This window comes from Agelaius tricolor, unplaced genomic scaffold (assembly GCF_023055355.1).
Source record: "Agelaius tricolor isolate 1412-34295 unplaced genomic scaffold, bAgeTri1.0.p SCAF_8, whole genome shotgun sequence".
Taxonomy (NCBI): Eukaryota; Metazoa; Chordata; class Aves; order Passeriformes; family Icteridae; genus Agelaius; species Agelaius tricolor.
The window spans coordinates 7,670,762-7,694,894 of record NW_027269268.1 but is presented as its reverse complement, the minus strand read 5'-3'; the positions used below and the strand labels follow the sequence as shown (position 1 = coordinate 7,694,894).

Sequence of the window (24,133 nt, the reverse complement as noted above, 5' to 3'; positions counted from 1 at the left end):
CACCATAGGAAATGAAGACCTAGTAAAATTAAATCACTGCTGTTTAGTGATGTGCTCCAATTCAGTCTGTGTTCTTGAAAGTGCAGTAAACTTCTAAAGTAAATGGAATGTTCAAACCCCCATCAAATTTCCAGCACATGAGATTTTTTCAGAGTATGTTATTTTGGAGTACTTTATAGGGCTTCATTTTGCCACTCTCATTTTCAGAGGGAAAGTTAAATTGGAAGACTTTCTTTTCATAATGAACAGTTTATTAAATCATGAATATCCATCTGTTCATGCTGACCCACCTTCAGTGGTTAGCTATAAGTCATTTACTAATTATTTTCTGGAGAAAAAAAATACATTGTGGGATATTGGTGTTTTTCTGTTCTTGCTCAGAAGGGTGTTCTCCAGCAAGCACTCCACTGAGATATCTGCCCTGCTACAGTTGCAGAAGAGTTAGGATCAAATTCAGTAAATATTTCCTAAAGCCATGGGCAATGGGGAGATGACTCATCTCATGTATTTTTGTTAGATCTTGCCAAATTTATAGCAGGGATGGAACTTAAAAGACATCTAGAAACATCCAACAAATTAGCTGTTTGAGAGGTAGATACTTTTGCTTATTCACTTAATAATCTGACTCTGTAAATTTGACTGTACTGAATAAAACCACAGAAGTTATAATAGGGTACAACTGAACAAAGAAAGTAGTCTCTGAATGACATTTCAAAGCCTAAAAATGGCCACGTGGCTCATTAATGTTGAATTTGCAGCATGATGAGACTCTATGAGGCAATCCTGCTTTTTCAAAGAGTGCCCTGCAAGTGTGCAGCCAGGGAACCTGACAATAAAGAAGTGGGAAAATTAGTGACAGAGTTATGCTTAGTCACTTGCATAATGCTTAACTTCCCATATTTTTCCTGGTTTCCCCACTGGGATTTAGAAGCCTGCAGTGTGTTGCACCTGCCCATGTTCAATGCACTCTTTTTTTTTGGTAATACTTTATAAGTACTTTTACACAGAAGTTTTTCATCATGTAGCTAAAGGTTTAGTAGTGGAATGTTTTGGGATTTTTTTAAGTTCTCTTCCTATACTGTGATATGAGACAGGATTCCTCCCACTATCAGTAATCCTGTACAGTAGGGATAACAGAAATTAGGATACAGAGGTATTAAACAAGATGCCATTTTCAGCCAGTGTAGCACTGGGGAGGGGGGAATTGGGTAACTTCTGCTGTCTAGTTAGATTCCTGCTTCTCCCCAGTAAATGGCTTCATCAAAAGCAGCCAGGCATCTGTTGTACAGTGTCCATTTCATTCAGGAGCATGAGAGGATAGGTAACTGGAAGCATTTAATGTGACAGGAATTTTGAGGTGAGCTGTTGCAGCATTGTTAAATGTCAGCATGTGCTGGAGTAGACAATGCAGAGCACTGAACCCAGCTCAGGGAATAAGCAGAGAATTTGGTGTCAAAGTTTAACCTGGAGGTAACAACCCTCTGTGTCTGCTCAGATTTACAGCATTATAAATGTGAGGGAAACAGATAAAACAGCCCTACCCAGTGAAAAAGCAGACTAGTGAGACAGTTGCAGTCCCTTTTTATAAGTCTATCAAAAGATTATGGTCTTTCAGAGACTGTGTGTGGGCAATAAAACTATTATGTCTTGTTCTAATGGGCAAACACTGTGCACAAATGGGAAGTGCTGGGAATGCAATACCCTTTCTCCCACAATGTGTCACAGCATTAAACTCTTCTGGGTGGCCCTAAATGCCAAGTGTGATTCTCTGACCCAGAGAGGAAGATGAGCTGTTATTAGATGTGGGATTTGCTATTCACCAGCCACAGGAGGTTACTCAAATAGTGCTGGGGCCCTCCCACAGAATTTCTTCATGAAACAAACACAGCCAAAGCCCTCAACAGCTCTGAAACAGCATCATACTCACTGCTAGAAACAGGCCTTGCACAGGTTTGGAGCTTACCTGTGGATTTTGGATTTACAGGGAATTCTTAGGTCTAACATAGGTTGTTTGCCAGGTTCTTTGAAGCACACACAGCTTGCCACAGTATCTCTGATTAAAAAGTCACAGCGTTAGGTTCTCCAGAGCATACACCATTGCTCTGAAATTATTCTGAATAGCATTACAGTTAAGGTAATTCCTGTATTCAGCCAATAACAACTAAAACCTGTTTTTAAAAAATAGGAGAACATGCAAAACATGAACAGGAGAACATGTGTGACTTGGATTGGGTGGAATTCCCAGATGTTGAAATCTGTTATCTATCTTCACACCTAATTTAAATGTAGGGAAACAAGAGTTCATAGGGCAAAAGTATTATTTACTAATACTACACAGGAAATCTACTGTAAAATCAGAATAGGAACTTATGGAACTTACTTCTCTGTTTTATTTTTTAGTTCAAGACTCTCCTGGAAGTCTCTTTTTTTTTTCAGCAACTGTCTCAGATCCACTTTTAAACAAATAATATGTTTATTACTTTGATGTGAAGATATTTACCTATACAACAGCATTTGGACTATTATGTGAATAAATGACACACATGATATCTATTCTTCCTCCAATTGCTCTGTTTTATGGAAAGAAGAGGTTTCCAATATCTCTTGCCTCTACATGCAGACTCTCCTGTTTATTGTAGATAATCTCAGTATCTCCCTGATGACGTATTAGCTTCTCCATTTTCCTGTCTGAAAATGCTCTGCTTGAGACTGTTTTCAATTACCCAGTGGCCTTTTTTTTTTTTGGAGCTGCTATACATTCTCATCCTTCACTGAGATGATTTGTGAATTTGTGAATAAATCCCAAATCTAGTATTTAATTTTTCATATCTACCCTAATGTTTATGCCTATTTGCAGGTCACTGGGTTTTATCCCAAAATGATCAAATTGTGAAAAAAATGGATTCCTACTCATTGCTTTAGCACAGTAAAGTTCTTTATTTTCTTATTGATATATTCAAAGAGACCATTCATGTTGTATTGGATTCCATTTTGGAACCTTTTGAATGTACGTGTGATTTCATATTGATTCCTACTCGGGAAAACTTGTTCCATTTCATGGGAACAAATCCAGTAGCAAAATGTGCTGTATTATTATGTGATGTTTCTGTTAGCTGGTTTCAAAATTTGTCTTGAACTTTCCTGTACCTGCAGTTACTTTTTGTTGTCTGATCTGTGCCATCCATTAGAAGAGAGATTTCTATGAAACAGAAACATCAGGTGTTAAAAATTTTCCTTTCAAGCATTCCTCTATGTTTGACAGTATTTTACAGCAGTGGTAGATTTTGTAGGGTTTTATTCACTCATACAGCTTTCATTCCTGGTTTTATTTTTACAGGATTTATATTTCACTGGAGTATTTCTGCATCTAGAACCATCCACAGGGGGCTGAATTGTGAATTATCATTCATTTTTCTGTGCATGCCAATCTGGGTGTTACTGTCTATTAATGTGATGCTGTTTCCAGTGTTGCTAATGAAAAAAACTTGGTTTATGGTTCTCAGTCTGAGGGTCCAGGACAGAAACTGCTGCTGTATTGTCTTAGCCCTATATAAACTATCTATGACCAGCTGTTAAATTCAATTTTTTAAAACTAGTTTATCACAATTTAAAAAAAAAAAAAAACCAAAAACAAATTACCTACCTCTTATTTTACCTGTGAGCGCTAAGCCTCCATTATGATGGAGAAGCACTTTGGAGAGCTCTGTGACCTTGGCAAACACACTTCAAAGAAGGTGTCACCTTCACTACATGACATAATCAAGGCTGTCAGGTTGTGCATCATTTCTGCTGTTCTTTTCTCTTGCTCAGCTCTGTATGTGTAGATGTTGTATAGAAAGTCTTCAATGAGCTTCCACATTTTTTAGCACTCAGTTACAGGGCTTGGTTTTCTGCTCAGAGATTGATGGTGTGCATCTGTTGTCTCACAAAAGAAGTGTGCAGCTCTGCTTTGTGCACAAGCACAGACATTTCCTCTAGTCAACAGCATCTATCTGTTCATTGCTGATTGATTACGGAAGCTGAACACAGCTTCTGCAAAAATCTCTGTTAATGGCAGTGAGGAGGAGTGGTTAGAGAAGAAAGAGGCATTTCTTTTCTTCTTTTTCCTTTTTGAACCAAACTTAATCTTTTTCCAGCTTGCTTGTTGTATCTTCAAGCTGTTCAGTCATCTGTGTGTAGCCCAGTAATCTTGACTCCTGCTGCATGGCATCCTTATGGTCCAGCTGTTCAGAAATAGCTCTCTCTACAATTTCCTTGATGCACATAATGTGTGGAGTTTTCCAAAAGCCTCTGCACAAACTCCAAGGAACAAATGGGCCCAGGGTCATCTCTTCTTCCATATTCGTAGCTGAGATCATCCCTAGGCCACTGTGGAATCCCTTGGCAATACAGGGTGAAATCCCCAGCACTTTGTAAATAAAGAGATGTCAGACCTCTGGTGACAAGCACGCTGGTGTACTTGGGCTTGCACTGCAAAAATAAATATATGAATGGTATCTGTAACACAATTTAGGTTGCAGCAAAGCACCAAGGAATTTTTGTATTCATTTGTTATAAGGATCTAAGCTGTTTAATAAAATGTTTAACCTCACACCATTAATTTTTGCATCCTCCAGTCCCTCTTTTATCTGCATTATCTTGCTAATTGCATTGCCGCCTTGTTGTGCTACTCCACAGCCACTGCCCCAGACCCTGCAATTCTGGGAAGAGATGCAGACTCAGGCCTTGCTCTGCCAAGCTTTCTAAAAACAGCTCATCCCAAGGTCTCCACTGTGCTGGCACTAGCTCTGCAGAGGCAGGGACAGAGATGGCAGGATTTGCTGGAGTGTGGGCTCCAGCTCATTCCCATTGCTTTCTAGCAGTGGCATACAAACCAATCTGTGTTGCTTTGGGAAAGTGAGAATACTTTGGTTTCAACATATGTTTTGTTTTTTTCTCTAGTGAAAATCCTCCCCTCTCTGAATATTAAAATGGTATTTAACAAATCCAGTAGTCTCCTGCTGTTTATCTGAGAACATAAACCCCCCTTGTCTTTTGTGTATTTTGCTTTTTGGTTTGTTTTTTCATTGGTTTTGCTTATTTATTTGTTTGCTTTGCTTTTTTTTTTTTTTCAGAAAGAGACCAATGTGGATATTTTCTGTTGGGTTTTTTTTTAATTTTTATTATGTCCAATTAATGTTATATTTATTGAAAAATGTTTTGAAAATCAATTTGTAAAATGGAAAAGCCAAGACCCATTGAAACAACGGGGGAGTGTTTTAGTACCTATAAGAAAAATATAATTCATTCATTGCTTCCATATCCAAAAATAGATTCTATTCTTTGTTATTGTTGCCAATGCAACTGCTCGCAAATCAATCTCTTTTGGGAGAAAATGGCTGCCTTAAACTGAAGCTAGATGCTGCCACCCATAGGATTGTTTCACACTCTGCCTTGATTTGATGTTACTTGAACTTGGTGCTTTTTCTGGCACTTAAAGAATTACAGAATCCACTAGGTTGGAAAAGACCTTGGAGATCATCAAGTCCAACCTATGACCTAACAGCACCTTATCAACCAAACCATGGCACTGAGTTCCATATCCAGTCTTTTTATAAACACCAAAAAAAGTGAACTAGCTACCTCTCATTTGGCATGTGCAGTATGAAGGATTTACAAGAATGCCTATAACACTGCAACTGCACCCATATGGAAAGTTAATGATGATGAACTCAGTCATTTTCTAAGATGTTTGATTTAGGTAGCAAAGTCAGTTTTAGGCAAAGCTTTGCACCAAGACTAAAATCAGGTGCCCAAGAGGACGTAGGTTTGGCAGCTGCTCTGATCGGTGCATTGCTGAGACAATACTTTTTTATTACCTTTAAAAACCTCTAATTTTATTATCTTTAAAAACCTCCTCCGTCTAATTTTAGAAATTGGTTTTTTAAAAAGCCACAAAACAAACAAGTTAGCAGAAAAGGAGTGGTCAGCATGGGAAGGATTACAATCTATTGGTAACAGTGTGCTAAGTTTTGTGGTTCTCCTATGAAGTAATGAGAATTGTGGGAAAGTAAATTCTCAAAATATCTTTGGTATTCTCAGCTCATCTCTGTGCCTTGAATCAATGAAAAGGTGAGGACTCAGGGAATTTTGATGGGAAAGCTTCATTTCTCCCAGTGTGAAGCACTGGCCTGGGCTCTCAGCAGAGCTACATTTCACTATGCTCTGCACAGGCTTTAGAGTGGTTACAGACCCTGCCTCTGTAGGGATAAATCCCCACCAGGGATTTATTCATGCTGTTTTCTTGCTAAATATTTGTTACCCTTGGCTCCCTCATGCCTCCTGAGAGCCATGTCTCATAGCTGTGGGTTCTGCTAACTCACAAGTAAAAAGTCTGCAATGTCAGCACTGGCAGAGCAGTAGAATGCTGTGCAGGTGCAGCTTCTGGCATCCTGCAGTGTGTGAAGGACAGCTTGTTTGCTCTCCCTTGTTTGATTCTACAGAAAAATAGGAGCTGGGTAATGAGTAAGGTTATTCTGGGCTCTCTCCCTGGAAAATGCCTTTGTTTTCAGACTGCATTAATCTAGGCAATGATTACTGCTGATTTTCTTGGTGCTTATTAGCCAATTACCCCAGCTTAAGATGTAGCTGAATTAAATTAGAAGAGAAATAAGCCAAAGATTCTGTGGTTGTGTGAATTGAGAACAGGTGCATCTGATCACTTGTTCCTTTTCGTTCTGCAATTTGTGTTTGGGAATTAAAGTAGTGAGGGAATCTATCCTCTTGTTTCTGTCTGGGGGAGAAATACAAGCTTTTCTGTGGAAGGTGTAAAAAGAGTGTTTATACTTGGCAGAAGCAATTTTACCCCCACCTATGCCTTTTGTAGGCTTCTCCCTGAAGCTTTTAGAAAGCTACTTTCAGGATATTCTTGTCCAACTTGGTTTGCCTGTTCCCTTTGCACCTGGCAGAGAAGAGGTGGTTCTGTCACTGTGGTTCAGCTCAGCCAAACACCTCCCCTGCTGCTCCTGTAAATCCCTACCCCCTCAATTTTCTTGGCATGCTCCAGGGCTGGCTAAGGGGCTGAGCAGGAGCCCAGCAGGCTCAGCTGGAGGAGTGGAGCTTACCTATCACACCCCACCTGGTCAGTGGTGAGGATCACCTGTACTCTTGTAGCTTCCAGCTCCCTGACAACACCCAGCAGGAGCACAGAATCCCCACAGAGGTTGTGCCAATCTTGGTGGCATCAGGACTCACTGGAAAGGAATGAGGAGGGTGGTTATGCTGAATAAGAGAACAGCTGCACTGGGGCTGTGTCTTGCCTTGCTGATATAACAAAACCTCTAGTAGCCGTGCTGAGGCCTGGCACTCACTTTAGTTCATGATGTGTTTCCTCAGCACCTTCTCAGGTATGAGACTTAGCAATCCATGACTTCACCTAATCCCCTTATCTTCAGCACTGATACAAATGTCACTCTGGAGAAACTTCCCTTGTTTTCAGTGGATTTGTCCAGTTCAGCTATCATGTAATTTTCCTGGTCCATATCATGTCACTGAGCTATTACTTTTTCAGTTGTATTTGTGGCATGCTTGTAATATGACTTAATGGACTGATGGAGTTAGAGTCCTGAGAGAAAATTTCTAAATTCTCAGTGATTCAAGAAAACAGCTTGGTAAATATGCATTTAATAGGAGGATGTTTTGAAGGGGACACAATGGCAAGTGCCCAAGATGGAAGTCAGAGGAAATACATCTGAACAAGAAGAGTACTGTGGATCTTGTTTCCATGTTCATTAGGTGCTCTTACCTCAGATGCTGGAGCTTCTTGGTGGAAGGAAGAAGGGGAGAGTCTTCTGCCTTCTGTGGCTGCTCTATTTGGCAGCCAATATCAGGAGATGCAATGAACATACGGCTTAGTTGCCCAATGAAAGCAGGTGTTCAGACTCCCTGAAGTTCTAGGTGCCTTTGTCTCAGTAAATTCCAGGATCTGCCAGTTCTCTGACATTTCCATCAACTAAAATAAACACAATTTAAAAAAAACCCAACAAAACAAAAGACCCAAAACTTTCTGTCCAAAGTAACGTTAGTTAAAAAAACATATATTGGAAATTTTGGTAATTTGGAATTTGGATTAGAGACTGTGGCATGGAGACTCGCTTAAAAATTAGAGTTACTTTGGAAATTCTGTATTGAAGCAAATCTAAAGAGCAAATTGAAAATTTATATGTTAATGTTACTACTAATTAATCAAGACTGCTATTTGTTTGGTATTCTGACAGTACCTCTCTGCTGGTACAAATAATTTGGGTGTGGAGTTTCTGGGCTCAGTACAAGCACAATGACATTGTTGACCTGGGTGTTATTTCAACTGCAGCTATGCCTCCTTTTTAAGAAAGGAAGACAGAGAAGTATGTTGATTTCTTCTACAAAAAGAGTTAACTTCCAGAAGTGTTAATCCCCTTAATATTCAAATGTGTTTCAGATGTTTTTGCATGTACAGGATGGATTGCAAAGAGAGAGAGGAGAAATTATCTTTAATTAAGTGATTAGTCCTGATTATTTACAGTATAACAGACAATTGACTGAACAGCTGTGTTTCTTTCCTGCAGCCTCCTCCTCAGATATATGATAAACAGCTGGATGAAAGGGAACATACAATCGAGGAATGGAAAGGTAATTGCAGTTTAGAATTACATGGGAAGGAGTATTTTAGTGGCAAAATGGCAAAAACATAGCAAAAAAATATGGAAAATGTTCCAAGGACTATCATTATCTACATAGGCTAATGTTAACACAGGAGGTGTGGATTCCAGTGCTTCACTGAAATCCAAGGAGAACAGAATACTGTTCAGCAGGGCAATGCATCAGAATTTTAGCCACAGGAAAAGGTGCTGTGATATTGTGCTGCTTCTCTTCTAGATAGTGCAGCATTAAACAGTTCCTCTTCTCTGGTTGAATCCCATTTGACTCCATTCAGCTCCAAAAGGAGATGAGAGGAGGGGAGGGGAATGGAAGAGAGAGGTCTTAGGTGAGTAGAGCTGTCAGACTTGGGAAGACAGGGCAGGGCAGACTTGGGAAGCTCAGGGCTACAGCAGGGTGTGGTTGTTGTTTTGTTCCTGATCACAGGCACTGGCCTCTGTCACTAACTGTCCCAATTCTCTTTTCCAGAACTCATCTACAAAGAAGTAATGAATTCCGAAGAAAAGACTAAAAATGGCGTAGTAAAAGGACAGCCTTCTCCTTCAGGTACTCAGCCCCATTGAATAACCTTGCTGTTGTTCTTTACTGGCAAAGAGGGAATGGAGATTGCTGAAGGGCTTAGGCTACACTTGCAGTTATGCAGGCCAATGAGGAAGTTTTTATGAGATCCAGTGCTTCTAATGGGTTGACCTTTATTAATAGTACTCCAGTGTCATGTTAATATAGTACTTTAAAAATTATCTTCTTGCTATTTGAGAGATTGTTGTGCTGGTATTGTCTGTGGTTACAGATTATATTCCTCTGAGTGTGGAGGTTTCTCTCACACTGGTATTTTCATACTGCTTATGGGTGGATAACTGAACCAATGCTTTGCTAGTTGAAACAAGCAAAATTGGTGATGTTAGCACACATTAATCTCTTGGACACACAACACTGCACACCTGACCCCCACCCCAGCCCCATATAGATGTCTGGTACTAATCTGGTAGTCTGTCCTCTCAGAAGTCCAATCACATTAGTACAGCTGGCTGACAAAACTTGATGACACCTCAGTGAAAAGGGAAAGTTGTCTTCAACCACTGACTCTTAAAGTTCTATCACAAAACATCACAACTAAATTTTTCCTGAGTAGAATTCATATCAGCAGTCTTTTTACAGAAATGCAAACTGTTACTGCCAGTACACAGAAATACATACTTGTGAAGGTACAGTTTCACTGGCAAACTTGAAGTGCCCAGATTTTGAGCACAGTGTTCCAGAAGTATTTATGAGTAAAACTGCCTTTCCTCAAAGTGTAATCGTTTAACTCAGTGTTCTCTGCATATTTTCAGAGAGTTTTTTTTGCACTCTCATTTTTCACTTGCTGCTGAGCCAAGTTAATGTTAGAACAAGAATATATCACTAGTAATTGACAGGACAAGGGGGAACATGGCAATAATGGAGGGAGTTTAATAAAGTGCTGGGTGGTGATGTTGGAGCACAAGCCCTGCACCTGGATTTTGACATGGATGAAGTAATATGTTGGAAACAATCCACTGTGTTCTTGCCAAGTAGCAAAGAACAGAACTTGCAGATTTAATTTACCTAACCACGGTGCCACCACTGAAAAGAAAACTGGGGCCCTAAAAATTATCTGATAAATCCTCATCCTTAAATTTTTCTCCCTTGCAGAATTGTGGTTGCAGGTTGATTTATGATCAAGAAACACTGTAGTTGCTTGTTTTAGGAATTAACTACCCAGGGATTTCTTTATCAGTTTCACATTCTGGCTTTGCTCTATGGAAGGTTTTTATTGTTTATGTAAAACATTTTCAGACATACAAAATTGGCATTTTTTATCTAGCATTTATCCTGCTGTTTCTCTTTGACTGTTTTTTGAATGTTAGGCACCAACATGTTCAGAAAATATTTCAAACTGCTCTCAGATGAGACTTTTTCATGAAACAGTAGATTTCCTGTTTTTCTTCACTTTGTGTGCCTGACTTAGATTTTCAGCTGAATGAAATAATGGAAGAAAGAGGTAAAACACCAGTTCTGAATATAAGGAAAATGAGAGAGGCTCTACTCATTGGTTGGTGTTCTTGGCAAGAGTTCAGAAAGCTGAGATTTAGTGCTCTATCAATAATCATGGCAAGCGAGCTGGAGCTTAGTTTCCATGATTACTTGATAAGAGTTTTGGGGGAGACTGCTGAAGAGGACAGCACCAGGGATAATAATTGCTCATTGATGGAGCCACTTAGAGTGCCTGTGTATCAGGCTGTCAATCTCTTTTCTGTGAAGAATTGGTTAGTGCAACATATCAGCTTGGAAACTCAAGCAGCTGCCCCTCATGCTTATGTTCAGTGAACAAAATCAACAATGTCAAAAATTGTTCCCAGCAGAGGCTACTTCTGCCTGTCCAAAAAGAGTGTTTCTGTTATTATCAAACAGCAGCATTTGAAAAAAAAAAAAAGTTTAATACAAAGCTATAGATTATTTAGAATTAAACTTAAGTTCTGTCCAGAGTATCTAACCTCCTCTCACACTCTCCCCTAACCTTCACTACCCAGCTGTAGTTTCACACATAACATTTTCAACTCTCTTGTCCTTTCTGGGTACAGAGTATAGTAAATAGCAGAAATCTTAATGCAGCTTATTTGTAGCACTCCCTTTCTAGGTGAAAATGGATCTTGTATTCTCCATTTCCTGCCTTTTACTTGCTGTCTGAATTGCCATCACCCAGGAACTACTGGACACCTTACTAGTAGGGCACTTCTTCTGTCATGTGCAGACTTTATATTAAGCAGCTGCTGGACTTGCCAAGCACTGCCACACTTGATCCCAGGAGCTGCTATGCACACAATTTATGAGAGGCTGAGCAGATCCCCAGTACAGACACTGGATTTTTTTTGGAAACTGCAAAAGCTGCAGTTCTCCTTTCAGTTTTTTTACCCCAAATCTGTATCACTTGAGTTGAAGTCTCAGAGGCACTTCCATTGGTGCTATTTAGTAGCATTTCTCAGGAGCCCTTTCAGGAAGGAATCCCTTCTTTACAGCACACAAGCTGATGAGTGCTTTAAAAGAGAAGCTGTCAAGGCAATAGCAGAGCCAGGAACAGATCCCAGGAGCTATTTCCCACCTGCTCTAACCTTTAGCATTTTCCTCAGTCCTGCAGCCAGTGAAAAGCTTCCTGTCAAACAGCAACTTCATAAATGGAGCTCTTTTTCTCTTTTGAGTGCACCTCTGTCATATGTGCACTGTCTCACCTGGCACACATCCCTCCAGGAGCAAACTGCTGTAGCACAGCAAATGGAGCATTCCTTGCTGACTGGGACAGCTTTGTTTGGGCTTCTGAGTGTTACTGCCCAAGTCCTGCTTTGTGCTGCTGAGCTCTTTAATTCTGTCGTTGAGGTTTAGTGTGGTTTCCTTTGTTTTTGTGGATACTTTGTGAGTCTGGGTGCTTTGGAGCTGCAGCAGGAGCTGTCACATCTGTGTTATGTCATGTGGAATTGTGCTGAAAGCTAGGAATAGCCATAAAAATGCAATTTCCAGGAACTCGTGGGCTGCACTGATACTTGCTGAGAAGATCATAGCAGGGTTTATTGAATTCAGTGGTGCTGAATGAGACAGAGTGTAACAAAATCTTTACCCATACAATTTCTGCAGCTATTTCTTCAGTTATTTTGCCTAGCTAAGTTGAGTGCATGTTCATCCAGGAAAGCAGCAGTTTGATCAAAAGTTGATTAAACCTACTGGAATTCTTTCCATTTTATTCTTAGGACAGTATCTATGACTTAATGGCAGGCTTCTGCCCAGCATGGTAAACATAGAAAGGTAATATATTGTTTAGTCATTAATATGAATTAATTCAGTCATATTTTGATTACCCATAAATATACTTGTCTTGACTGATTAGTATTTTCATAAAATACCACATGATTGAATAACATGTAAACATGAAGTAACAGTATTGTACTGAATGATGAGGTACACATAAATAACACTTTGCAAAACACATTTTATGACAGAGAGGATGGATGATTGCTGTCTGCAGTCACCAGTCAGACTTCATTAATATTGCTCTTTTTGCAGCTCTTACAAAATTAGCTATTTTATTTTCCAAATGTATCAGGAGAGTAAATTAATTTAATTGGTTCTGATGCCATAATGTACAACTAGAACAGCAGAAAGCAGTTCCCATCTGGAGCTCTAAATGTGAGCATATCTGTCTCTGTTTTGTGCATATTTACAGTGGATGTGTATTAAGAAAAGAAAAAGTTGAGGGATATAGAATAGTGGTTGGAGGTATGGTATGGTGGCTTGTTTTCTCAAATTAATGTTTTTATTGCAAATTAGAAAGTGACAAAAATCCTTTCCTTTTGCCCACAGCAGCATATACTTTGCCTAGGCTGTAGAGATAACTTTTAATCTCTGTATTAGGAATATGTGAGTTGTGTAGTTTACCGGATAATAGATGTTCATTTCTAGCCATTTGGTGGAAATGAAAATTTGTAAAAGTTGGCTGAGCACACTTTTCAGACAGAAGAATGAAATGGCATCTATCTGCAGAACAAAGACCTGTGTCACCTGCCTAGCTCTAATTTCTAGCTATGCAAGATCATACAAAATTACACATTTTAATATCACAAATATTTAATGGAAATTAATGTATCCCTCTCAAACTGAACACGGTGCTAATTTTGGTATAAGAGAATAAAAAAAAAACATTGCCTGGAAATTCAGTGGGGAAAAAAACCCAATCAAACAGGTTTATGCTTCTCTGCAAACTTTAGTTTGAGCTGATGTCAATGAGCAGTAACAGTTAAGCAGTTATAGGTGCATGATAAATACATTCTTTACATGGCTCTGTATTTGTCATTCAGTTGTCTGAATTTATCAGACAATTTCTGATAATATTCAGGGATGTGATGAATGTTCAGGTGCATTAATAATAATCTCAGGAAGGTTCATTCTTCATTTCATAAAGTCAAAGTGATTTTTTGCAGTAATGTGTGGTACCATCATAATTTTAGAGAGGCGAGGTAAACTTGGCTGTACAAAAATACAGTCCTGCCTGAAATCCTGGGCTTAGTGCCCTAATCCTTAGTAAGAGAAAGAAACCACTCTGCATTTCCACTGGGTGATTTGATCCCACCCACTCTATTAGACTAAGTCACTAAGAAAGCTGGAATTTTATGAGAAGAATATAGAGGAATTTATGAGAATATGAGGAATATATGAGAGGAATTTATGAGGGATAGGTGGGGTCTTTTTTTGTTTTGGTCACACATTGTATTATCCTGGCATGCTGTTGGGTGTTTTGGAACTCCAAGCGGACTAGAGCGAAATGGGGTGACAAACACTGTACGAGCTATAGCTTTTCAAAGCAGACTGGTGAGGGACAGAATTTCCTGGTAAGATATTTAATATTATCCAATGTCTAAAGTTTGTATGGCCCATTTCCTGCTGAGGTTTGCCACTGGATAAAATGTCTGCGTGCCAGCAGGTAAGCACCCTCTGCTCTTTAACACGTGGCACCTCCTGGGGTTTCGGGTTTAATCACGTTGGTGTTCGTTTTCGTAGCACAGGTGCAGCAGTGAACAGCAGTGAGAGCCTCCCTCCATCCTCATCTGTCAACGACATCTCATCCATGTCCACGGATCAAACCCTGGCGTCTGACACGGACAGCAGCCTGGAAGCTTCTGCGGGACCCCTCGGTTGTTGCAGGTGACTAGCCGCCTGCCTGCGAAACCCAGCGTTCTTCAGAGGATGATGGAACCTAGGAGGAAAAAAGTGATGGGAGCTAAGAGATGAAAAGAAAGAGAAATAAAACACAGAGATTTAAGTGAAACAAACAAAGAAACAAACAAACAAAAAAAAAATCTTTTCAGCCTGCTTCTCCTACAGAGTTATGTAATGCAGCTAAGCTCAAGTGTGTATTTAACTTATAGTTGCTCTGCTTTGGTCTTCTTCCAGTGATGCTTACTGGGGGGCAAAAGGGAAAAAGGAACTGAAAAAATCCTTTTTTTACCCCCCTCCCCACAAGATGTAAAATGAATGGCTGCAAAACCAGCAACCTGCAACTGTCTTTTTCACACTGGCATGACAAGGTGTGCAGTAGCCACGCTCCACCATACGAGTGTGTGTCTGCCTTCACTGTCTGCTCTGCTGTCTGCCCCGTGAGGCAGGCAGGGATCTCCATGCATTTTTTCCTCACACACATACACACATGTGCCAACAGAATCCTGGCAGTGCATGCAGCTGTGTGCCTGCACATCTGCACAGGCACTTAGTGTGCACTCCACGACTATAAATGGCCCACTCCAGGCGAACTGCTTAACTACATAGGGGATCTTACAGTACAAATTCTATCCGTTTGCTCATTGATGAGGTTACATATGAGGACTTGTGGAAGTGTAAATAACCACATAGAACTGTGGCTCCCTCAGACACTTGAAGATGTAGCACCAAATTTCTGCTGAGAGTTGTATATATATTTTGAAATAATAACCAGTTTTATTGAAAGAAGAAGCCACAGAGCTTCATAGAAAAATGCTAGTTTGTGAATGTTAAGACTTGTTGTTCTGATTTTTAGAGCAGATATGCCAAGATAAGACTGGGTTAGAAGGAAGCACATGTATCTTTGCAAGCTACAGGGAACAAGAATGAAGGGGTTTTGTGCATGTCTAAGCCCAGAAAGGTATCAGTAAGCAACTTTTTCTGTCAATGTTAAGTGAGTTATCATCTTAGGGCATAGATAGGCTCGCTATTTTGAAGTACATGTATGTTTGTAAATTAGAGGGTATGACAGGGTTGGGGAATGAGCAGACTATGATCAAAAGGACATGCACCAACTTGGTTTTATTTTATGTCTAGATCTTTATTAGGTTAGCTAGAGAAAGGATATTTGCAGCTCACTCCCTCTCAGTGTGTGCTTGCAGCTCAGAGGTTGTTTTCCCTTTTCATCATTCCCTTGCAGGCACTTCTGCTACTCAGAGAACAGGCATTCTCTGGGTGCTTTTGGCTCTTCATTTCCTCATGACAAATCAGTGGACTCCCCAGGAAGTTTTGGCATCTGTGTTACACAGAAAAGAATCACAGAGTGCAAGGGTCTAGTTTTCCTACATTCTAACAGCCAAGGTTATCAGCTCGTGCGCTGGCCTGGAAGGGTTGCAGCCAGGGGACTTGGGCAGTTTGGACAAGTTCTGAAGAACCCAACAGTGACTGAATATCAAATTGAATTTGCCAGGTAATAAAGCAGAGGATTTCCCATGGAAACTAACAGCAAGAATGACAAAATTCCACACAAAATTTCAGAACCATTGAATATTTTTTCCAGCCAAAACAGCAATTGGCATTTTCCACTGTGAGGTCATCATTTATCTGAGTTGGAAATTAACTAAAATCCAAGTCGTCTGTCCTTTTACCAAAGTGTGCCATGTAAACTGAAATGAGCTAAATCCTACTCTAATGCTTTTCCAAATGCCAGAGAGAGAAACTGTTTAGACTATTTTAGTGGATATTTTAAATTCACTAATTCTTTAATATTCAAAACTCTACCAAAATAGGACTGTTCCATTGGGTGGCTTACAAGCCTGCCACTCTGTGGTAGGAAAAAAAAAATTCATATCAAATCAGATTTTTTTTCAAAGGGAAGAAAGGGAAGAAGAAAACTTCTGTCCAGGGTGGGGAGAAGGGGAGATAAAAATGAAGAGGATATAAAATAAAATCAGACTTGGTAGGTCTGAGTTGTATCACAATTGCTATAAGAAGTGGGGGTCTTTCCCTGGTATATTTTTGGTAGATTTTTATCAAAATTTTTTTTGGAGAATAAAATTAGGTTGTTAATGTTCTAAAATGTCAGAGCAGTAATTTTAAAAGCAATAATTTACTACTGCTGAATATATTTAGCAATATTCTCTCTTAAGCCATGAAACATCAGGTCATTATTGAGTGATGTAACTCTCACTCCAAAGCCAATGATCATAAAAGTATTGAAAGGTTAACAGCAAAGCTCTGTAGGTATGTAGGCAATAACACCAAGGGTGACTTCTTAGCAATAATTAAATATATCACCTCCAGATTTAATTCACCATAGATACATATTAATAATATTCAGGTAACTAGTATCTACTTTACATTCCTTAGTGTGCACCATTTGGGTGTGTTATTTAAGCAAAACTGCAAAAATATTGCCAGTGTAGACTGTAGAAACTTGGAGTAATCCCAGTTCATTGCCAGTGATGTTGTGGAGATGTGGCATAGGCAATAGCAGAGAAGCCATTTAGAGTAGATGGAGACTTGTAGACCTCCCACATTTGATCTCTTGAAGGCAAATCTGTGCTCTTAGTCCCATGGTATAATTCAGTCCTGTTTGGGTTCATGAGTGCAGGGTGGAGAAGCAGTCATCAGAGCAGGCGTCCTTAGGACTCACAACACAGGGGTTACATAATGAACTTTATTCCCTGATTCTGCTAAGCACCAGGGCTTGTTCAAACATCCCATGGAGACTGTAGGATGCTTACAAAAAATTAACTAGCGTGTGCTTTTGTCCTTTGCTCAGCAGTGATCGACATCAGCATGTGCTTAAGTGCCTTGCTGAAATGGGGCCTGAAAGAATTACTGCATCTCTTTTTGTCCTCAAATCAGTCTCCTTCATGAGAAGCTCTGTCTGGGGCAGGAGACTTGGAGCTGTCCACATTGGACACTAGAAAAAAAAAAAAAAAGCCATCAATGAAGAAAAGCATTAGTTATTTAAAGTTCTGGTCCTTGTATGTCCAAACTGAAGTAGCAGGAATAGCATCCTTCACTTTGCTTTGTGCCAGGAATTCGGTGCTGTCAGCTGATACCTTACAATAACACATGTACTCCTGAATAAAGGATCATAGTGAGGATGTTCTGAGGATGTTTTTAGGGAAATGACTTTTTTTTTCTGATTCTGATTTCGATGCCATCCTGTTAAAGTCTGCTCCCCATTATTCCAAAATTATATTCAGCTTGATAATGATAGATGCTTTCCTTAATTTTGCCATTGATCTTTTAAACCTACTTCTGCTTAACATGTTACTAAATATTGTACGTTGGGAACAATTTTCACTTAATTCTCTGAGGTTTGCATTTGTAAGCATCACTGCCACCAGTGCAGAAGTGAAGGAAATTGGGAAGCCAAAGATCTGTGACAGATATTCCAAGGTATTTAGGCACCATAGGGGGCAATCAGTGAGCCTGTGCCAGAAGTGGCATGACTTACATCATCCTGAATGGCAGCTGGACACCTTGGCATTTCTGAAAATATGCCTCAGAGCCTCTTGGTGTCATAAGTGCCTCAATACCCAAGGGAATTCTGTTCCAAGTGGCTCACCTAAGTCATGTATATAGGCAACAGCAGGGTGAGGAGAATGGCACGAGCATTATCTGTCAGTGCCTGCTCAGAGCACTAGCTGCATTGAGATGGTAGAGAGGAAAATTGCTGCAAAACATCCCTGGTTTTTTTTTTCAGATGGAGAACTTTGAGATAGTATGAGAAAAAAAAAAAAAGAAATAAGTCAGAACAGTTCTTAAAAGACCATCCCTCTATTTTCTTTCTCACTGCTGAGTTTAAACAAGGATGAGGCATTGATTTATTACAAGTTGATGTAAGGTTATGTATGTTTTCAATCCAAAATTTGTCGTAGTTTTTGAAAACAGTCTCCAGATACTGACTTGGTAGCTGCAATAGTATTTTGTGAGCTTTGACTGTATTCCATTAGAATATATCTTCAGAGAGTTCAGATATTTGAGTTGATCACTGTGATTTATGCCAATTGTATTGTGGTTGATGTTCCCCCGTCCTATCTAGAATTCCACGGCACAAATAGATTCAGAGAATATCTTCAGAGAGTTCAGATATTTGAGTTGATCACTGTGATTTATGCCAATTGCATTGTGGTTGATGTTCCCCCCTCCTATCTAGAATTCCACGGCACAAATAGATTCATGAATCATACCAAGTTTGCATTACATAAAACAGACTGAAATTGGAGTGCAAGTATGGCAGTGTGTCAAAAAAAAACCACCAAAAAACCCCACAAAAAAACCCAAACAGCAAAGCTACAGGAAGCCTGATCAAGTTTTCTAAGCCTTAATGCACTGATGGTTTTCCTCTGGAAATCACCAGTTCCTGCAAAGCATTGGCTTCTGAAGGTTACACGAGACAGATGATCATGTCACTATGTCACTCTTCCAAATTTATAAGCAATTTGGTTCATATACATTCCTTTCTCTTCATAGACATTGCTTTACTTTCTAATTCTGGAATAACAATACAGAAGAAATTAGACCTGATGCAGTGCCTTTTGGGAATTTCCCAAAGTAGTACTACTTAACTGATTTGGATTGTATTCTAAATTTGTCAGTGAGCACCAGTGATTTCTTTTCCACCAATTTATTTTCTCATGAAAAACATGCTAATAGTAACTTTTAGAACTGCCTGAGAGAGTCACTTTTAGAAAATCTCCCAAATGTTTTTATTAAAAAATTGTTTTGGAATATGATGGAATTATTGTAAAATGGACTTGGAATATTTTAATTCAAAGTAACTTCTAGTAACCAATGCTAGCTTATATATATTGCAAGCTTCACAGTAGTTCAAAGCACCAAAAACTATTTTAGATTCAGATCTATTTATTTCTATTCAGATCTATTTATATTTCTTCCTTCATGCTTATTTAGAGTTTAAAATTTTCTGTGAATTCAAACATGCAAAAAGAAACAAAGAAACAAAAAAAGCATTTTGCAACAAACTCTGTGCTTCCAGGGAGAGCAATATGAAAGAAAACCTGCAGGAACCAATTAGTTTTCTTTTTAAAGTCTGAGCTAGTCATTCAATTTATGTTTAAGCTTTTCTTTTTCTTTACTTCTGTATGTGTGTGTAGGGAAGAGAGGGTGTTCATATGGATTTGTAGAACCTCTGTTCCACTTGTGCTTGATCCCAGTTGTCAGTGTGGATAAAGAGAGGAATTGTAACATAATCACACATCTTCAAGAATCTGATGGCTGTGCTTATTTGAACTTCCACCACTTTACAAAGGACACAGTTAACTAATCGTAAACTCAAGGTGATCTTTTTCACACACAAACACACACACACAAAAAAAAGAAAATCATTGTGCAGTAGGTTTGAATACTACATGAATATGTAATTGTCTTAATTAGTAAGATGCTTGAGGTATGCAGGGGAATGGTGAATGTGTCATCTTCACCAATGAGCTGGAAAACCAACCTGTCCAGTGGAATTTAGTGGAATCTTCTTAGTGTATTAGGAACTTGCCAGTGGGGCCTGATTTTTCTTTCATATTTGTTGTAGGTTTGGGAGTTTTTTTACTCAACAATTGATTGCAAGAAATGAAATGTTTAACTTAATGCATGTTCAGGCTCATTGGCCTGTGGCAAGTTTGAATTTTAAAGAGGGTTTGATTTGACAAAGGAATGTTGAAAAACTTCAACTGAGGCTAATGGTGCCTTTTTACCTGAGAGGGAAAAGCTGAAAAGCACACATTGAAGGAAGACACAGTCAATTTGGGAAATAAATGTATCCTTACCATGCTTATCATTTCAGACAGGTCTAATTTTCACTGAACAGGGCCATTCTTGTCTTCTGGAAAGCAAGATATTTATAATGTAAATAGCTGTATGGACTTTTTTTTTCCTTCCTCTGTAACTAATATGTAATAATCCAACATGCTATTTCTGTTAAAAACTTTTACAATAAGGCTGCTGTTTGCCTAAATATGGTTGACCTCTGACCTTCTCCTGAGTCAGTGACGTGTTGATAAAGGAGGGTGCTGGAAGTTTCAGTGTACATATGGAATCATGTATATTTAGTAAATTGGGTAAGTGGGACTTACGGCCAGTATACATTAAGCCACAACAGTAATGAAGCTCCAGATCTTAACTAGCAAAAACAACTGTTCACCTTGCCATGTCCATCCTGTAATAAGATCTAAGTTGCACCTGCCTGTAGTTCTGCATGATCAGACTTCAAAGTATAACTAACAAGATCTGTAATGTATCAGTGTTGATAAACGTAGATGTAAACAAGAAAAAAAAGAAAAAAAAAAGAAAAAGAAAAAAAAAAAGAAAAATAACAGAAAAATTAAATAACTTGACCAACAAAAGAAAATCAGCAACAGCTCAGTATCAAGACTGGAAGATGAGACATGTCTGATTTTGTTGCACAGTTATAACTGAAAAGAACAACCGGTGTCAGTCAGCATAAATGGACTACAGTAAGACATTTGTTAAGGAACCAACATTATTTCCATACTGTTTTGTTCTTACCCTGTTTACTTTGAGCATCTGTTGTTCCCTGTGTGTGGCACAGGGGAGAACAGGGCCTCAGTGATCAGTGTTTTATGGGTCAATGTCGCATCAGTGATTTCCGATTTCTGTTTGTTTAGCAATTACTGAACGAAGATGGGACTCTCATGTTCTCCCATGTGTCAAAAGGAATCCTGTCAGAGCTTCCTCATGAGGATACTCTTCTCACTGCTGTCCTGACTCCTGTCTGGTGAATGACTTTGCAGTGTTCCCAGGAAAGAGCCACCACGGGTTCCATGCGGGCGCGTTGTGCGTTGTACTTTCACGGGGGCTCAAAGTCACTCAGGGACAGGACTCAATTGAAGTTTGGTATGTACTCTATGCATGACGCCTATATCACACCTTTATGACCTTATAGTGGTAAAACTGATGATCTTTGCAGATGTGGATTTGGACCATCTTTTTTTTTTTTGGAGGAAAGCTGTCCTTATCCCACAAACCACTCGCTCCTATCCAGAGCAGCTAAATGGAGGTTAAAGAGGTGCAAGGGCCTTCTCGGGACCGTGCCATGGGTGAATTTCATGCTGTTTGAATGTGATCTTGCCAAAAAGCCTGTATATCTAGCAGGGGAGACTGTGACTGTCCTATAAGGAGTGTTTGTGTTGTTTACTTTAAAACAAGCTTTGCTAATTAAAGTAGTGTATTCCGGAGTCTATTTGAATGGCATGAAGGGTATCAATGAAGAAGGTGGAAAGAATGTTCCTACAGCTCTCCTGGCTTCTTGTTTCTTTTCCTCCAGCCCTTTCTAGGGGACACAGATAAAGCAGTAAACATATGGACGTTGCCAGGATTTCTGAATTCAGTGCTGCCTTGGGTGGGCTTTATTTAAGAAGCATCTACAGCACTACAGAAATGTAAAAGTATCTTAAGACATATGAGACTCAGACGTTTTTCTTTGAGTAGCTTTGGAGTCTGGCTGACTGCCTAGGAATATTGGAGGGGGTGGGGGAAATGTTGTTCTGACACGACTGGTCAGAATGAAGAAAATCTGCCAAGTAAAACCTAGTCCCTCTCCCAGCTCTTCCCCAATTAAAAAAATGTAAACCAAAATCAAGCCAACAACAAGAAGCCCAGAAGAAAAACAAACAAAAAACCAATCCCCAAAGTCCCATACTAATTGCAGAGCTAATGTTTGGAAATTGATTTTTCACAAATTTAAACACACTTCATTCTAGATGAAAAAAAGAACGAATAGGAAAGAGATGTATCATTTGGAAAAGATTGCTGATTTTTCAATTCTTGCACAAGCTAGCTATATCCAGAATATTTCCAAGCAAGTCAAACCATAATACACAAAGGACATTTTTATATTTGGACTTATCATGTATAGAGATGAAAATTAAAATCCCAAACAGCTCTCTGCCAAAACAATTTGAAGATGGGAGCTGCAGAAAAGGATGAATTAAAGCTCCGTGTAAGAACTCTAGGGAAAGAAATTCTTATATCTGTTGGTACTTGAATGTTGTTTCAAGCCTACTATGCACAGTAGTACTCTTGTTTTGACTTGCTGTTCTTCTCCCAGTTCCTATGTGCAGAGATTGGCCAAGCTACATGATCTAATAGAAACCTCTGATTTGCAGTGGCCGGGGAATTTTGGCTTTGTGATTCTTGCTGCAAAATGGGAGGGACCCATTTTATATAGGGATCTATTGTAAATCAAAGGCGACTCCAATGAAGGGGAGAGAGAATGATGATGAGGACTCCAGCTTATGAAAGCTAATGAATTACTTTATTATACTATACTATGTACATTTCATCTAAACCGAATCTGCCCTGCACTCACTCTTGCTCACAACTGCTCAGAACTGCACTCATCTCTGATTCTCTCATGGCTGTCCCATGACAGTCCTATACACACACATTTCTTGGCCCTGATAGGCCAAGGGAACAAAACATCCTCACTTTGGGTATACAATCTCCATATTGCATTCTACTTTAGCACAACACAGGCACAGCAAGCAGGATAAGAATTGTGTTTTCCTTCTCCTCTGCTTGTCCCACAGTTTCTCTCTCTTCAGAGGCCGTGTGAATACCACAAGGACCATCTTTTTTGTTTTACTGGGTACTTCTGAAACAATTGAAGGGTCATCTTTTTTTGAGAGGTTTGCCCTTTTCAGGAGACACAACTTTTATGGCCATATTTCAGTGATTTATACATCATGGAGCTCTGAAGCTGTAAGTGTGGTTTAGCTCCCCACAGGCCGTGTGCTGGCCTGAGCACCCCATGTGCGCTGCGAGGCCGCAGCGGGGCCTGCGCCAGATCCATGGAACCCTCTGTGGGGAAGGAGATCAAAGTGCCTCTGTTAAACCCCCCAAGCTCTCTGGCTGAGGCAGACCAAGGGGATGAAGGTCAGTGACCAGCCCTGTGCTCCAGCCATGGACATTTATTGAGCACAGTGCTGGGAGGCCCCTGTGGGTGCGCTGAGACCAGCCCATGGTGCCCTCACGGTAAGTGGGACTGCGTGGTGTGCGTGTGGCAAACTCCCTGGTTTGATGGCAGAGGTGAAGCTTTGCTGCTCCTCTGGAGCCCTCTGCTGAAGGCTGCTCAGTTTTTATTGTTTCTGTGTGCTGATGCTTGGAAAGCAATGATTCTCCATCTGCTCCTCTATGGCTGGGAATCTCCTCAAGTACAGACAGAGACTCCTGTTGCTTTTCCCTCTCCCAGCCCCTCTGTTAATGGCAGAGCTTAGAGCCTGAATGGCAAAACTGCTTGGCCTCCAAGAAAACATCATTTCCTGTGCAATGGAAGAAGCCAGGGAGAAGGTTTAGCTGGTGAATTAATTCCAATTTCCTAACATATTTGTCTTATTTTGAAATTGACTGCTGGGAAGAAGTGTTGTTTGTCACCTGACGCTTCCATATGAAGTTCTGCCCCATTCCAGGAGCACTTACACATAAAATTTTATCCAGGAATTAGGGTCCTGGATAAAATAGCTCCCTTTCTGAATATGTCTATTTAATGGATTGACTGGGGCTTTTGTTAAGTAAGTCCCATTATGGCAAATGGTTGATTGTTGCTGTCTGTAAGATTTTAGCCTTTCTTGCATCATTAGCCTGTTACTAACAATGGGGGCATTTAATGTTCCTCCAGGCTAAATTTAAAATGTGTGAAGTTATTCCC

General features: G+C 39.7%; 1 protein-coding gene across 7 annotated transcripts in view; it reads left to right on the top strand.

Moving 5' to 3' along the window:
* MAPK10 (mitogen-activated protein kinase 10) overlaps positions 1–21,709 on the top strand; it is a 147,178-nt gene extending 125,469 nt beyond the window's left edge. For 6 of the 7 annotated variants that reach the window (XM_071431538.1, XM_071431534.1, XM_071431535.1 and 3 more), the window contains 3 exons: positions 8,586–8,649; positions 9,145–9,222; positions 14,244–21,709. In XM_071431538.1, coding sequence (XP_071287639.1) covers positions 8,586–8,649; positions 9,145–9,222; positions 14,244–14,386 — 285 coding nt within the window. In that variant the 3' untranslated portion in view covers positions 14,387–21,709. Of the gene's footprint in view, positions 1–8,585; positions 8,650–9,144; positions 9,223–14,238 lie in introns of all 7 variants that reach the window. The other variant, XM_071431537.1, reaches the window with a different exon arrangement.
* Positions 21,710–24,133: the final 2,424 nt, after the last annotated feature.